The sequence below is a fragment of the Panthera pardus genome, unplaced genomic scaffold (genome assembly GCF_024362965.1).
Source record: "Panthera pardus isolate Hobbes unplaced genomic scaffold, ASM2436296v1 HiC_scaffold_18, whole genome shotgun sequence".
NCBI classification, from domain to species: domain Eukaryota; kingdom Metazoa; phylum Chordata; class Mammalia; order Carnivora; family Felidae; genus Panthera; species Panthera pardus.
Window position 1 is genome coordinate 20,299,625 of NW_026526743.1, and position 16,208 is coordinate 20,315,832.

The window sequence follows — 16,208 nt, forward strand, 5'->3', positions numbered from 1 at the left end:
CAGGGCTGGGTCCACATTCTGGCAAACTCTTCTGCAGCTCCAGGGGTGCCGGAACCCGGTCACTGCCAAACGTGAGTGGGAAAGACCTGCCCCCTCCTCCTCCGGGCTTGGCCAGAAGCAGATGGGAGGAAAGCACCCGCCCTGCCCAGCCCAGCAAGTGACACGCACGGCGGTTCCTCTTTGTGCCGCCTGACCTGGGTTGTAAATACAGCCCATTAAGGCAATAAAAGACTTGGTTCCAAAGTTTATCCCCTCGGATGCCAGTCTTCGGAGGGAGTTGTCCTTACAGGATGTTGCTGATTTGGGGGAATCTGGTTAAGGACAAAAACAATGTTCTAGACATAAATGAACAACACAAAAACATTTGTGCACAGAAACTGGCTTGCCTGACCCTCCCCTTTTTGTGTGCTGTGTCCAAGCTTCATTGCTTAAAAAAAAAAAAAAAAAAAATGTGTTTAATAATTACCTTTGTTGACCTCTGTACCTTCTGGCTTCCTCCACTCCTGGGCACAAGACATGGCCATTCCTAGGGTGCGACAGTGCAGACGCAGCCGCCAGCCTCGCTGGGCGGCTCCTGGACTCCGCGAGGTCAGGAAGGTAAGGCTGAAGGGCGATGGGAAGGTTCGCTACTCTCCTGGCCAGAGGCTGAGAGGGACTTTATTTAGAGAAAGGGGACAGGAAATGACCGCCAGCTAGAGAGCCTCGAGCCGAATCTCCTCAGCATTCCATGCCCGGTCTCACTCAATGAAAAGCATCCCCTTGGCGTGCCCCAGGCGCCTCTACTCTTGGGCAACAACTACGAGGAAAGCGGTCATTCCTCGCCATTGATGCCACTGAGTGTATTCCAGTATGTTCTAAAATACTTCTTTTTACTTTTGGAAAAAAAGAAGGTGGAGGTAGAATGACTTTCGAGTGCATCGTTGCTGACGAGCAGGAGCTGATCGGTGGGGGCGGGGGGCCTTGGAAAAGAGCCCGGGACCCCCCTTCCCCGCAGCATCAACAGCGGTCGGCATGGGTTGTTAACCCTGGGACTGAGCAAGTCTACCCTAAAACAGTAGCTACTCATCTGCTTTTGGAGTCAGGCCCCACGGGCCCGGAGGGCTGAGAAGGAGAGCCCTCGCTGAGCCCGGTCTGCATCCTGTCCACTACAGCATCTGCTGAGTCGAGGCCCATGCCCTCCTTGCAGCTGTCCTAGAACTGGCAGGAGGAGAACATGGAGGAGACAAGCCTGAGGAATCGGAGAGAAGATGAGAAGTCCATCCGGAGTATCCAGAGTAAGGAACCCAAGACCACGAGTCTCCAGAAGGAGGTAAGGTTGGTCCCTGGGCACCGGCCCTTCCCAGGCCAAGGGCAGCAAGGAGGGGCCCCGGTGAAGTCCCCGCTGATCTGCGTTGTAAAGCACATCTCTAAGTGAGCAGTTCTTTGGATGCACCTCTTTCCCTCTGGCCAGTGAACTTAGCATTTTTTTGCGAGGTTAACGCATGTGCTTCTGTGTGCCTGGCGAGTACCTGGAGGGGCTGGTGTTTGCTCAGACCGATGGCCTCGGGGGGGGGGGGGGGTGGTCAGACAGGACCTTCTGATGTTGGGATCCCCTCTATAGTGTCTTTACCAAGAATCTGCCCCTTGTGTGTCCCTCGTATTCCTTCAGTAATGGGAAACTCATTCTGCTTCAGTGAGTCTAGCAGGGGTGGTGAGTGTGCCGTGGGTCTGACATGGATGAGCCCTCTGAGACGGAATGTATGTAGTAATGGCTGGAATTGGAGGTGCCTGCGCCCTAGAGGGGGTCAGTGTCACATGGGGCTGGTAATTGAGCTGCAGGGAAGGGATGCTTTGTGGGGAGGGGGGAGTGGAGACAGAACGGAGCTCGATGCAGGTGGATGGGTGTGGAAGGACAGCTTCAAACTCACAGGATGAGGAAGGAGAGTTCCAGAACAAGATCAGAATGGCTTCGAGGGCCCAACTAGTGGCCTGAGCTCTGGGCGGAGCCTCCGAGAGCTCCCATGCCTGATGGCAGAGGGGATGGAGGAGGGGTTTGGGGGACAGCACCACTTGACTGTGGGTTGGCCTGGGAGCTGGGGTCCCTAGGAGTGGCTAATGCATGTTCCTGCCCACCGAACAGCACAGAACTAACTCCAGGTGGTCCTCAAGTCACTCCTGGCCTCTGGGCTGGTCAGCCACATGGGCCATTAGAGGAGAAAAGCCGAGACTAACCCGCTAGTGCACCCCGGCCCCGAGGCCAACACAGGAGCTGACCCTGCTCCCGGGCCCCTCCCCGATTGCGTGTGACCCTTGCTGGCACCCGCGGCCGGGGGCTTCCGTGATCATTGGACTCAACCCGTGTAATTCCGTACGTGACGTGCAGATCTTCAGTGTTCAGTCTGATGGGTACTGACAAACTCCTCACCCTAGAAAGCTCCCTCTTGCCCCTTTCCAGGTGGACTCCCCACCCCAGCCCTGAGTTTCTATTCCCATAGGTTAGTTTTGCCTGTTCTTAAATTTCATAGGAATGGGATTCCACGGGACGTGTCCGAGGCGGGGCTTGTCGCTAGGAAGCTCATACCCTGCAAAACGGCATCAGAGAAAGTTCACGGCCCCCAGATGTTTCTGCGCCTAGAGGCCTGGGTTTCTCCCGCCTGTCCCCACCTCTGCTCCCGAGAGGCCAGGGCCCCTGGTCAGGACCCCCAGCCCTGATTTCACTATTTGCTAAATCAGCCTTCACTGTCTGGGCCCCTTTGTCAATAAGAGTAGAGGTTGGGAGACTGGAACCTACCCACTCTGGCTGTAGATCCCTGGACAGTCACGTGACCTTTCTGTGCCTCTATTTTCTCCCCTGTCAAATGGGGTCATGAGGCCGTGGTGAGGATGCATGGACCTGATGTAAGTGAAGCCTGGTGTTTTGCTGCAACAGCACAGGCCGGAAGCGCCTTCACCTGGGCTGCGCCGGCTGCGCTGAGGGAGGGGAGGGGGGAGAGGGCTGAGGGCTGCTGTCTGCGGGCCGCGCGGCGTCCTGGGTGGTGGCACTAATGCCCCCCCCTCCCCCACATCCAAGGTGGGCCTGCTCAGCGGCATCTGCATCATCGTGGGCACCATCATCGGCTCTGGGATCTTCATCTCCCCCAAGTCTGTGCTCAGCAACACGGAAACCGTGGGGCCCTGTCTCATCATATGGGCGGCCTGTGGGGTCCTCGCAACACTGGGTAACAAAGACGCCCCTCCCTGGCGAGCTCTCCCTGTGGAAGGTGGGGGCGGGCTGTGTGAGCACAATCTGTGTCCTGGCCTTGCTGTTGCCGGGGGTTCCTTTCGACGCCCGCAGGCAACCAGGTGCAAATTGGGCTTGCTCTGGAATGAGCAATGGCCAGAACTCAGGGCGGTCTGCGGAGAGGGCCATGGTGGCCCGCGTGGGCGTGGCCCAGAGGGAGGGGGTGACCAGGGCCACTCCTCACCAGGGGCCTGAGGGGACCCCCTCTCTGTGTTCCAGGTGCCCTGTGCTTTGCAGAGCTTGGCACGATGATCACCAAGTCGGGGGGCGAGTACCCTTACCTGATGGAGGCCTTCGGGCCCATCCCTGCCTACCTCTTCTCCTGGACCAGCCTGTTCGTCATAAAGCCCACATCCTTTGCCATCATCTGCCTCAGCTTTTCGGAGTATGTCTGTGCGCCCTTCTATTCCGGCTGCAATCCCCCTCCGGTTGTCGTGAAATGCCTGGCTGCCGCTGCCATCCGTGAGTACCCGAGTGTGACGCTCCGGGCTGGGGTCAGGAAAGACCTGGCACAGGGGACGTGGGGAGACAGGCCTCGGCTCCACCATGCCCAGAAGAAGGCCGGTGGGCCTGGAGGCACTGGCGAGAAGCAGGGCAGGGTCTGGTGGGGGCCCAAAGCCCTGGCGGTAGTCTGTCCCTCAAGGCAGCACTCACCTGGGGACTGGCTGCTTCTCCATGTCGTGGGACTCAGGGGTCCTCGCCGGGCACACCTGATGAATGAGGCAGTGGAGAGGACAGGATCGGGGGCAGGAGACCCTCTCAGGCCCCCGGGAAAGGAGGGAGGTGCTGAGCCCAGGGCTGCACGACATCGCCCCCACTCTGGCCCCTTCCAGTGCTCATCACCACAGTGAACTCGCTGAGCGTGCGGCTGGGGAGCTACGTCCAGAACGTGTTCACGGGGGCCAAGCTGGTGATCGTGGCCATCATCATCATCAGCGGGCTGGTCCTCCTGGCCCAAGGTGACGGCGGCTGGAGGGGAGGGTGGGTGCCACTCGGAGGTTGTGCTCTGAGGCCTGTGTCTCAGAAAGCCTGGCAGGAGTTCAGCAGGAAGCATCTGTGGTTTCTCTGCTTTTCAGAGTCTGTCTGATAACCTGAGGCCACAATTCCTGTCCTTCTGTCACACGGAGATGATGCGGGATCCCAGTGTGGTCCTCTGACACCCACAATCCACTGTCTGACTTAATTACAGGGAACACAAGGAATTTTGAGAATTCTTTTGAGGGCACAAAACTGTCTGTGGGAGCCATCAGTCTGGCATTTTATAATGGACTCTGGGCGTACGATGGATGGTAAGGTGCCCCCCATCTGGTTGGGATTTCTCAGGTACGATGCTGAAACCAAGGAAGGCAAGGACCTCCCCTTCCTCGGGCTTGCGGGGGGGACCCTAAAGTTCACCTCCACGTCTCCATTTGGTTCAGCACCCACCCCCCTGCTTCTGTTCTCCTCGGACCCCACAGACGCTGAAACCCCGAACCTTTACCCAGCCCCGCAGCAGGCCTGAGCTAGAAGCTTCAGTGGACACAGACAGGCTCGGCCGAATTGGAGGCCGTCAGAGCTGCCCAGGCACTCGATGAGGCACCAGTTCTCAGAGGCACTTCCATTGCACCCTGGGAAATACTAGGTGTAGTCGACGAGATTCCGTTTATGTTCTGTGAGGAAGAAGCGTGGCCCCCCAGGACGCTGCTCCTTCCCTTGTGCAAAGCAGATTTCATTCTCCTTCTAGACAGTGACACTAACGGTTTTTCAAAGCAGCCTGGGGACTCGTGCCTCCCCAGTAATTCTTGAAAACTCCCATGATTCCCACAGAGGGCAAAGACTTATCACTGACAGACGTGCAGACGTTGGGAGCCCCACCATCGTGGGGCTTTCTCCAAATGACATTATCCTGGATTCCTGCAGGAGAATTTTCTCTGTGGTGGAGGGTCTTCAATGAGGCCAACCTTTACTTTGTGTTTCACAACCTTAGCAAAGAAAGTTGAAGTTATGTTACTTGTGTGCCTTTTCTTTCTCTAGGAATCAACTCAATTACATCACAGAAGAACTTAGGAACCCTTTCAGGTAGGAGAACTGAGTCAGGCGGGAGACGGTGGGCCAGCAAGCACGTTTCCCTTCCCCAAGCACCGAGTGGACCCCCTTCCATACTGCGAATTGTTCCTTATAAGCTCATGTATATCCGCTCGTCAGAGCTCGGTTTTGCTGTGGGAAAGTGGAATCGTAGCAGAGAGGATGAATGAACCCCAACTTTATCCTGGGCTTATTTTGCTCTATGAACAGTTCGACCTCCCCACCCTGGAGTCTGAGAGCGGGAGGGTTCTTTCTCATTTGAAAATGTCACGTCCCACAGCCCCTGCTTGTGGGTGGGCCTCCGGAGGCAGCAGTGACCCCAGCCCACCGCAGGGAGAAGTGGAAGGCCAGCTGGGTGGGTGGGAAGAAAGGACTGGACAGAGACAACAGACTTGTGAGGCTGTCACGGGATGCTCCGTCTGACCCTGGGTCCCTGCCCCCCCCCCCCCCCAGAAACCTGCCCTTGGCCATCATCATCGGGATCCCACTGGTGACAGGCTGCTACATCCTCATGAACGTTTCCTACTTCACCGTGATGACTCCTACCGAGCTCCTGCAGTCCCAGGCGGTGGCCGTGGTGAGGACCCGGAATCTGTGGGGAGGGTGCTAGGGTCTGTGGGAAGCTGAGATACCCGCTCGAGATGAGGGAAATAATCGTCTAGGACATGGGCAGAGGGAGGGATAGCTGTCAGGGACAGCAGCAAAGACCCAATGCCATGGAAGGCCGCCGGCAGGTGGAAGCTTCTGTCTGTGACCTGGGCACACGCACTGAGGGCGGGTGGAGCAGGGCCGGATTTCCCCGGGGTTGGGGTTTTGACAGACACACATGTGCGTGAGAAAGCACAAGGGAGGGATGGAAGGAGGGAATCAGAACAACAGACTGCAAGTTAAGCTGGTCAAGGAGGGTCTCGATGACAAGGGGGATGGGTGTGAGGGTCCGCAGAAAAGGTGGGGAGGGCCCCACATGCTTGAGACCTTGTGGAGCTGGGGTGGGACAGGAAATGAACTGGAAACAGGAGACAGGGAGCAGGGAGAGACGCCATCTTGGTTATGATGAGGTCACTGACCACCAGGACAGGTGGCTGAGGAGACAGGGTCTTGCTGAGCAAGGCGGTCAATTCCTTGACCCCTTGACGTCGGTGAGGGGCCACGGTGTTGGAAAGAAACTGGGACGAAGAATGAGGACAGGGAGGAGTGGAGAGGAGACTTCTGTTACTCAGCGTCAGACGGTGGGGGACAGTAAAGCATCCCAAAACAAAGAGCTGACTCCACACAGTTTACACAGCGTTCTATTCAGGATAACTTCCTGACAGGGGAATCCGGCAGAGGTTGACCAAGGCTCTGCGCAGTTATTCTCTGCAAAGTCTGGGCCTTGGTCCACAGATTTGATAGAGCGAGGGGATGCGCAGAAGGGCACTGGAGTGAGATCAAAGGGCTAGCATGCTCCCAGTTGCCAGCCAACCTTTCATGACAACCTTGTGGCACCACCTGTGCACCAGGAAGGGGAAAGACCGTGTTCTAACAGAGTCCTGGGAGGGCAAAACAAGTCTCCTCCCATCCCAACCTTGGCAGGCATTTCTTTTTTTTTTTTTTATTTTTTTTAATTTTTTTAACGTTTATTTATTTTTGAGACAGAGAGAGACAGAGCATGAACGGGGGAGGGGCAGAGAGAGAGGGAGACACAGAATCGGAAGCAGGCTCCAGGCTCCGAGCCATCAGCCCAGAGCCCGACGCGGGGCTCGAACTCACGGACCGCGAGATCGTGACCTGAGCTGAAGTCGGACGCTTAACCGACTGAGCCACCCAGGCGCCCCCTTGGCAGGCATTTCTAAGGGATGTAGGTTACCGGGAACGCGTAGCCCCAGAGATCACCCAGAAAACTTGCACACGACGGACGGAGGGCCAAGGATGGAGTGTCATCAGCTCCGCTACAGTTCAGGAGGTGGGGGTGGGGAAGAATAAGTCGTTTTCTTCCGGAGAGGTTCTCTACTTTCTCTCTCCCGGAGGGATTCAGAGCCAGTGCCCACCCAGGGGTGGGGGCCTGCCCCCCCCCCCCCCCGGGGAGAGCCCAGCAGCTTCCTTGGGACCCGTGGCTCCTGGGGGCTGTGCGAGACCTCAGGACTCCTCTGCTTCTCTCTGCAGACGTTCGGCGACCGCGTTCTCTACCCGGCCTCTTGGGTGGTTCCGCTGTTCGTGGCCTTTTCCACCATCGGTGCCGCCAACGGGACTTGCTTTACGGCAGGCAGGTAGGGGACCCCAGCACTCACCCTGGGGTGGTGGTGGGGGGGGGGGTTGGCGGTGGCAGCAGGGCCCATTCCACACTTGAGGAAAACAAGACCCAGGGTGAAAGTCCTTAGGGCTCTGCCAGGCTAACACATCATGGCATAACAGAAAACACAAAGTCTAACTGGAATTTGAGTAGAAGCTTTAAAAAAAAAGAAAAAAAGAGAAAAGAAAACCCAAAGTCCTAGAAAGGGAGCAAAAAGCTTGGCCGAGCTTGCACACTGGCGCTGGACCCGGTGGCCCCACTGAAGCGAGGCCCTGGCTTCCTTGTCGGCGGGGAGAAATGTTGCCAACTTCACAAGGCAGTTTGGGGACACAGGGTGACAGGCACGCTGGGGCTACTTTTCACCTCGCCCCGTCTTTCACCTAAAAATATTTCTTGAACATCTTCCCATGTGAACATACACATAACCTAGATCGGGTAGTCCCAGCTTAGGCTTTCAGGCCACCTTTGTCACTACTCAACTCTGCCAGTGTAGCTCGAAGGCTAAGAGCTGGGGTTCCGTTCTGCCCAAACTGTATCCACACAAAGCAGGCATAGCTCACCAGCCCCTGCCAATCCCCTGGACCCTCCTGGACCCTCCTGGCCTAGACAGTTAACAGCGGTGTTGTATTCCATTTTGCGACGTGGCACGACTTAACCTTGGCTCACGGGCTGAGCAGGGGTGGTGGTCACAAACACTGACGCAGGGAACATTCTGGAACACGTCTCTGCCCCAGTGTCCAGTGTTCTGAATGGATAGATTTCCTGAGAGTGGAATTGCCAAAGTTTCTATGCTTACACACTCTATGCCACAAAATCTTTCTTCTGAAGCCGCCGCCAAAGCACGGGTTGTGCTGGTCCAGCAACATTCGTTCTTCAAAAGCGTTCGACTCTTCTGGATTCTTTGCATTTCTTTAGGAATTTTAGAATCTACTTGTCAATTTCTACAAAAAGGCCCTCAAGGACTTTGATCAGGGCTTCGTGGAACCTGCAGATCAGTTTGGAGAGGGCTGCCGTTTTAATGGTATTGATTTTTCTTAATCTAGGGGCAAGGACCCGCTCCCTTTATTTAGGTCTTAATTTTTTTTTTAATTTTTTTTTTATTTGACGTTTATTTATTTTTGAGACATAGAGAGACAGAACATGAACGGGGGAGGGTCAGAGAGAGAGGGAGACACAGAATCTGAAACAAGCTCCAAGCTGTCAGCACAGAGCCCGATGCGGGGCTCGAACTCACGGACTGTGAGATCATGACCTGAGCCGAAGTCGGTCGCCCAACCGACTGAGCCACCCAGGCGCCCCAGGTCTTAATTTTTTTCAAATACAGTTGTTTGAATAGTTTTTGAGTAGTTTTGAGAGTATGTGGCTTTTGCATATATTCTTTCCGATTCACCTCAAAATATTTCATTTTTTGTGCTCTTGTAAATAGTATTTAAAATTTTTTTTTCAGTTTCTGAGAGTTTGCTGCTAATATTGAGACACATAATTTCAGTAGCTCTCCTGAGGTTTAAATACCATAAACTAGTTTGCTGCTAATAGAAACATAATTTCAGTAGCTCCACTGAGGTTTAAATCCCATAAACTCACTTTGTAATTACACAATTCAATGATTTTAGTACATTTATTAAGCTGTGCAAATGTCCTCACAGTTCAATTCTAGAACATTTCCATCACACCAAAAGTTCACTCCAGCCTAATTACCGTTAATCCCTGCTCCCACCTCCAGCCCTAGACTACCACTGACCGGCTCCTGTGTCTATAACCTTGCATTTTCTAGACAGTTCACTTAAATGGCATGATACAATATGCCGTTTGCATCTGGCTTTCTTTCACTCAGCATATTAGTTTTGAGGTTCATCCATGGCATAGCATATACCTGCTCGTTCCTTTCACCTGCTGAATCCTCTGCCACTGTCTGGATATACCACATTTTGTTTATCCATTCACAGGTAGATGGAGGTTTGCGTTGCTTCGAGTCTGGGCTATCATGAACAGTGCTGCTATGAATTCACACGTGGGTTTGTGCGGACATATGTTTTCATTTCTCTTAGATTCCCAGGACTAGAACTGCGGGCTCGTATAGTAGATCCGCGATCAACTTGTACAGAAATGGCTTAACTGTTTTCCAAGTTGGTTGTTTCATTTTGATTTCTATTAGCAATACATGAGCATTCCAGTTTCTCTACATCCTCACTAACACTTGGTGTTGTCTTTTTAATTACAGTCTTTTTAGTGGATATTAGTTATGTCATTGTGGTTCTAACTGCATTTCTTTAATTACTAATGGTACTGAGCATCTTTTTATGTGATTAGCCATTCATGTATCTTCTGATGAAAAATCTATTCAAATCTTTTGTCCAATTTTTATTTTTTATAATGTTTTCAGTGTTTGTTTATTTTTGAGAGAGACAGTGACAGATTGTGAGTGGGGAAGGGGCAGAGAGGGAGGGAGACACAGAATCCGAAGCAGGCTCCAGGCTCTGAGCTGTCAGCACAGAGCCCGACATGGGGCTCAAACCCACAAACTGTGAGATCATGACCTGAGCTGATGTCGGACGCTTAACTAACCGAACCACTCAGGTGCCCCTTTTGTACACTTTTTAAATTGGGCCATTTGTCATCTTATTGAGTTGTAAGAATTCTTTATATATTATGGATACAAGTCCTTTATTAGGTATCTGACTTACACATATTTTCTCCCAGTCTGTGGCTTGTCATTTTTTTTTAATGTTTATTTTGAGAGAGAGAGAGAGAGAGCACACCCATGCACATGAGCTGGGGAGAGGCAGGGGCAGAGGGAGAGAGAGGGAGAACCCCAAGCAGGCTCCACACTGTCAGCACAGAGCCCTATGGAAGGTTTGATCTCACAAACTGTGGGATCATAACCTGAGCTGAAATCAAAAGTCCAACGCTTAACCCACTGAGCCACCCAGGCTCCCCAACTTCTCTTTCTTAATGGTGTTTTTGAAATGCACGTTTTTAACTTTGACAAAGCCCAGTTTGTACCGTTCATGTGTCACGCTTTTGTTGCCATATCTAAGAGCCTTTGCGCAACCCAAAGTCACAAAGATTTTTTCTCTTGTTTTACCCTAGAAGTTCTATATTCTATAGGCGTAACCCTCACATTTAGGTTTATGATCCATTTTGAGTTAATTATGTATCATTCATGTGCCTGTGCAGCTTGGGGGTGGCCTGGGACTCGTGCTGTATTGAATTCTGTTGGAGAGAATTTATTGTGGGGTCAAATCTAAGATTTTTGCTTCCTGGTTTCTGAGTTTCCTATCTCACATAGACAAACTTTTCGCCTCTCAACAACACCTACCCGTGTTTTCTTCCAGCATTTTACTTTAGCTCTTTGATCAATCTGGAATGTATTTTGATATGAGGCATAAATCTCACTCCTCCCCCCGCCCCCAACCTCTACCTGTTGTCCCAGATCCCGTCGATAGTCCGTCCTTTCCCCTACTGATTTGAATGATACCGCTATGCCCAGCATGCTGGGTTCACTCCATATCACCCATGGGCCCTGTCCTGGGCTATCACCACGTGCAGACGCTTCCAGCTCCGGCCACACAACACTGGGGAGAATCAGTGCTCCCATGTCAGTGCTCCACTCCTCCTTGCCTGCTCAGCCTTCCAGCCACACTTGCAATGATGGTCTCCAGTTCCAAAAGTCCTGCTTGCTTTCTGAGCAGTTGGAATTTACGGAGGGCTGTAAACACTGAGGGGTTTACAGCGTGAGGTCACAGAGCCACCTGTCTGTCTCCTTCCATCTGGCGACTCCTTTATTCCCAGTTTCACTGGCTTGTTCTGGGAACTAATCCGACGCCCTGTTTATGTCGTTTTCAAAGTTCAAATACGTACTTTTAATAGACAGGGCCCTTTGGCCTTTGTATTCCTGACTTGCGATTTTATCGTATTGTAGTCAGAGTGTGGGATCTTTATGACCTCACTTCTTCGGAAGCTTTAAGCCTCTCCTTGTGGCTTACTGCAGTTTTTATAAATGCTTCCTAGGGTCTGCAAAATAAGGTGTATTGTGTTCCCGCCATCTCGATTTTTATATCATCATCAAGCTTGTGCCTTGACTGTTCGAATCTTCTGCTCTCGGGGGATTTGTCAAGTTCGGCCCTCTCTCTCACGGGCTCCTGTTTTTTGTAGTTTCTGGGTAGACGGCTTCCGTTTTCAGAGAAAACTCTTTTTGCCTTACGTTCTGTATTGTCCGATACTGATACTGCGGTCGCTGCAAGCTTTAAGATGCTGCTTTTGGTAACACATCCCCCAACCCTTGTATCTTCCACACTCACGGCGGCGAAAGCGGGCTCTGGCTTGTCTCTTTCAACAAGCCCCCCCGGGGCATCTCGGGCCAGGCCAGCGGCCTCTGGTCACAGTTGATGTGATTACTATTGCAGTGGGACTAATCTCCAAATATCATGGGGTTTTCTGGCTTAAAAAAAAAAAATCATATTCTGATTATCCATCACATGTCATTTTTTTTTCTTCTGTGACGTGTAAGTTGTATTTCTATTCTTTTAGCAATTACCCAGCAAACTGAACTCAAACACCTAAGAGTCTACTAGCCTCTCTGTTCTCTCCCCTCTCCCGCAAGGGCTCTCCCTTTCACATCGTCTGTCAACCTGCCACGTGCAGGACAAAAATTAAAAATCCAATACTTATGATGGGGTTCGTGAGCAAATGGCTGAGAAAGAATTCTTGAAACGCGTTTGGTGCAAAAAGGTGATTTTATTAAAGCACGGGGACAGGACCCAAGGGCAGAAAGAGCTGCACCGGGGTTGGGAGGAGTGACTGATTATATACTTTTAAGCAAGTTTCGAAGGAATTTGGAAGCAAGGCTTTCAGGACCTTGAGGGGCTAGCTGCTGTTAAGATAAGGTTACTTTTAGTCTTTAATCGAACATCAACGTGAAGGCACTAAGGCAGCCACGAGTTCCTCGAGGAAGGTCACACTCTGCACGTTTCTATCGGTTGTGTGTATCAGTGGGTTGCAAGCTGTAAGGAGATTTCACTGAAGCTACGTTTCTCTTGCCTTTGTCTCCCTCGTCACTCACATACATACCAACGTGTTTTATTGCTGTTTCCTTAACGTTGCTTCTTCAATCAACTCCTTCTGAGTTCGGTCCCTGTTTGTTTGTTGGAGTAGACTTCTTAATAGTCTCCGATGAGGAACGGAGAGCAGAAAATGAGCAGTCATTGTTTACCTACACATGTACTAAGTCAGTCGTCTTGAATGGTAGTTTAGCTGCACAGCACAGGAATCTGAAAACCAATTTCCCTCATCGCCGAAAAGATTCTCATTCCACGTCTGTTATGATTTTGCGTGTCCTAATTTTGTAGCTAATCTTTTAAATTCGGAAGCTTAAAAAAAATTGTTTTTTCCTTCCACTCTAATATTTGTATCTGGGTATGCTTTTTTTTTTTTTTTTGTCTAGAGCTGGATTTAATTTGAAAGTTGTTTTTCAATTCCATGAAAGCTCTCTGCCCTTCTTTGAGTTTGCCTTACCCCGTTTAATATATTTGGGCTTCTTCCTGTTTCTTAATTTCCTGTCTGCATTTTCCATTTCTCTACACTTCGTAACTCAGATCTAGTTTCTAATTTATTTTTTCACTGGCACCTCGTGTATCAGTTGTTGATTCTTAAATTATGGTAATTTTGTATTTTTTAGAAATTTTTGGCATTTCCCCTTTTTTCAACATTTTAAACCTCATCTTTCAGATTACTGAATCACCAGGAGTGGGGGCGGGGAGTCTAAGCTACTTGTTTGCAGTCTGCTGACCCACCCTTAACGTGTTTTGGTTCAGGTTTTGAAATATGGAAATTCTGTACAGCTTGGATTTAGGGAGTGCCAGGCTCCCCTGTGTTTGCTTCTGTCGGGTGCTCTGAGCACCAGGGTCCACTGCCCCTAGACTGGTTTTTCCATTTGCTTCTTGCCTAACTTTTGAGGACACAGAGCAGGTCGAGTCTCCCCCCCCAGGGCAGCCCCCTGCTCTTCCCCATTCATGTGACCCATGGTACCAGGATGCATTGCTCTCAGGAGCATTTAACCACTTCACCTACTTCCCCCAAACTCACTCACCCCCAGAGACCGACTCCCACTGACAGCACCAGGTTCCGATTCAGTCCCTTCCTCCGTGGCCTTGGTAGTGAAGCCCAGTGATGGCACGACAGTCTGCACGCCCATCCACGGGTGCCGTATTATCACTTTTCCAGACTTGTGTACGTGGCGGGCCGGGAAGGCCACATGCTTAAAGTGCTCTCCTACATTAGCGTCAGGCGCCTGACTCCAGCCCCTGCCATCATCTTTTATGTAAGTATGAATTCCGCCATGAAAACACCCCCTTAAAGACAGAGGGGCCCTGAAGTAAATCAGTATTGCTAAGCCTAGTGGTTTTCCAAAGGCCCAGGTTCCGTTAGTCCTCAGCATGAAACAGGTATATGAAACAAGTTACCCAACGCCTGCTCCTCCTTCTGAGTTGATCCAGGAGATACTGTTGGACTCTTCCAACCTTGTACCCTCCGTGCATCTTACAGGTACATTTGTATGTCTGGATCCCTGCTAGCAAACTATACCAAAGCCCACTAGCTTACAGGGAAGGAGAATAAGGCATTTAATGAGGTGCCTGGTAACTGCTTCTTGTTATGACCCAGGAATTTAGACGGCATGGCATCGTTGAGCAGTAGAGGAAGCCCTCTGACATCTTCTGATTGGAGTTTCTCAGTAGGGGACAGTCCCTGGTCCTGTGCAACTGTGTCTAGTACCTATGGTCTCTATGGACCATCCAAGCCCAGCCTCGGGGCCAGACTCCTTCCACCTCTTATGGAGAACATTGCTCTCCATAAGCCTACATGTTTGGAGATGAGGAGAGGCCCCAAATCACAAAGCCTAGGCCACACAGCCGAAGGCAGGGCGGGGTCAGACTAAGGCTGTGTTGCAGCCCCGGGCCCTTTCCCCTGGCAAAGACTTTCCAGTGGGAAAACGTATCAGAAAACTGGAGAGGTGCCTGGCTGGCTCAGCTGGTACAGCCTGTGGCTCTTGATCTGGGAGTTGTGAGTTCAAGCTCCACAGTGGGAATAGAGATCACTCAGAAAAGTAAAATCTTATCACAAAAAAAAATTTTTTTAAAGAAATCTGGTGTGATAAACATGTGTGTTTTGTTCTCCCCCTGCTTGAAACTGCAACTTCACCGAGTTCTTTCCATCAGGCCTCGGGGAGAACACCCATCACAGCCAAAGACTAGTTTAACCCCACCTATATGGGGTATGTAGGTTTCTGTCATGCAGACCTTTCCATCCACAGGAAGCACGGCTTCCTTAGCCTCCTGTGAAGTGACAGGGACCACGTTTTTATGTACAAGTGACCGAAGAATTCACTCTTTTTTCCACTAGGGCATCATAGCAACTATTTATATCATCCCTGGTGACATAAACTCATTGGTCAATTACTTCAGTTTTGCTGCATGGCTGTTTTATGGCCTGACGATTCTGGGATTGGTTGTCATGAGGTTTACAAAGAAAGACCTGGAGAGGCCTATCAAGGTAAGTTCCGTTGCCTCAAATGTCACAAGTGGCTTTGGTTTCTTGAAACGGATTAGAGGTAACTACACTTTAAAATCTAGGGGCATGCTTTCTATTTCCAACCGGAGTGGAGTTTGCTCCTGATTTCTGGCCCCAGACCCGTTCCTGTGCAGGCAGCCTCTAATAGTCCACATCTGCAAACTGTCTGGGGCTCCCTCCCTGCACAGCTCCCCGAGGTGGGTCTAAGAAGAATTTATTTTGTTTTGCTTATGTTAGGGGCTTTTTGTTTTGCTTTGGAAACAACGATTGAATTCTTATAAGAGCAAATGCAGATATAAGAAAAAGGTGGGGGGGATGGCGCGGCACCTGGGTGGCTCGGTCGGTGAAGTGTCCAACTTCGGCTCAGGTCACGATCTCACAGTTCGTGGGTTCGAGCCCCACATCGGGCCCTGTGCTGACAGCTCAGAGCCTGGAGCCTGCTTCAGATTCTCTGTCTGCACCCCCCCCCCCACTTGTGCTCTCTTTCAAAAAAAGAAAAAAGTTAAAAAAAAAAAAAAACAAGGTAGGAAAGCTGAGGACTTAAGTAACTAGGGCAAGAACAGGATCCTGTCTTTAGCTTTAGGATGTTGTTTCAGAAGTGTGCCTGGTGGTCTTTCTGGCACTGAAGCTTGCCTGTGGCCAAGTCTCTGAAGTCAGCGGAGACATGGAATTTGGCATTTCCACTTCTGTCAGGTCATCTGGCAAGCAAAATCATGATGGTAGAACAGACTTTTTTTTTTTTAAAGGAAATTGAAGTTTATTGACTATAGCACAAGAGAGCAACGGGCAGGTCAGCAAAGCAGAGGCTGTCTGCTGGTGGAACAGATTTTTCATCTGTACAAAATCCCTCAAACAAAAGGTATTTGACAGAAAATAACAAAGGAGGTAGGGGAAAAAGGATCTAACACACGTACAGTTGGAGTCCCTGATGAATGAAATAAAAGCAACAGAATTCTTTTTTAAAATTTGTTTTAGATTTATTTTTGAGAGAGGGCACACGATAGAGTGGGGGAGGGGCAGAGAGAGGGGGAGACAGAGAATCTGAAGCGG

General features: G+C 50.9%; 1 protein-coding gene across 6 annotated transcripts in view; it reads left to right on the forward strand.

Moving 5' to 3' along the window:
- Positions 1-482: 482 nt before the first annotated feature.
- SLC7A9 (solute carrier family 7 member 9) overlaps positions 483-16,208 on the forward strand; it is a 28,233-nt gene continuing 12,507 nt past the window's right edge. For 3 of the 6 annotated variants that reach the window (XM_019423342.2, XM_019423343.2, XM_019423344.2), the window contains exons 1-11: positions 483-597; positions 1,152-1,309; positions 3,050-3,197; positions 3,479-3,721; positions 4,093-4,218; positions 4,449-4,548; positions 5,273-5,317; positions 5,777-5,900; positions 7,466-7,569; positions 13,815-13,911; positions 14,991-15,140. In XM_019423342.2, coding sequence (XP_019278887.1) covers positions 1,214-1,309; positions 3,050-3,197; positions 3,479-3,721; positions 4,093-4,218; positions 4,449-4,548; positions 5,273-5,317; positions 5,777-5,900; positions 7,466-7,569; positions 13,815-13,911; positions 14,991-15,140 — 1,233 coding nt within the window. In that variant the 5' untranslated portion in view covers positions 483-597; positions 1,152-1,213. Of the gene's footprint in view, positions 598-627; positions 848-1,151; positions 1,310-3,049; positions 3,198-3,478; positions 3,722-4,092; positions 4,219-4,448; positions 4,549-5,272; positions 5,318-5,776; positions 5,901-7,465; positions 7,570-13,814; positions 13,912-14,990; positions 15,141-16,208 lie in introns of those variants that run through there. The other 3 variants (XM_053906045.1, XM_053906044.1, XM_053906046.1) reach the window with 3 other exon arrangements.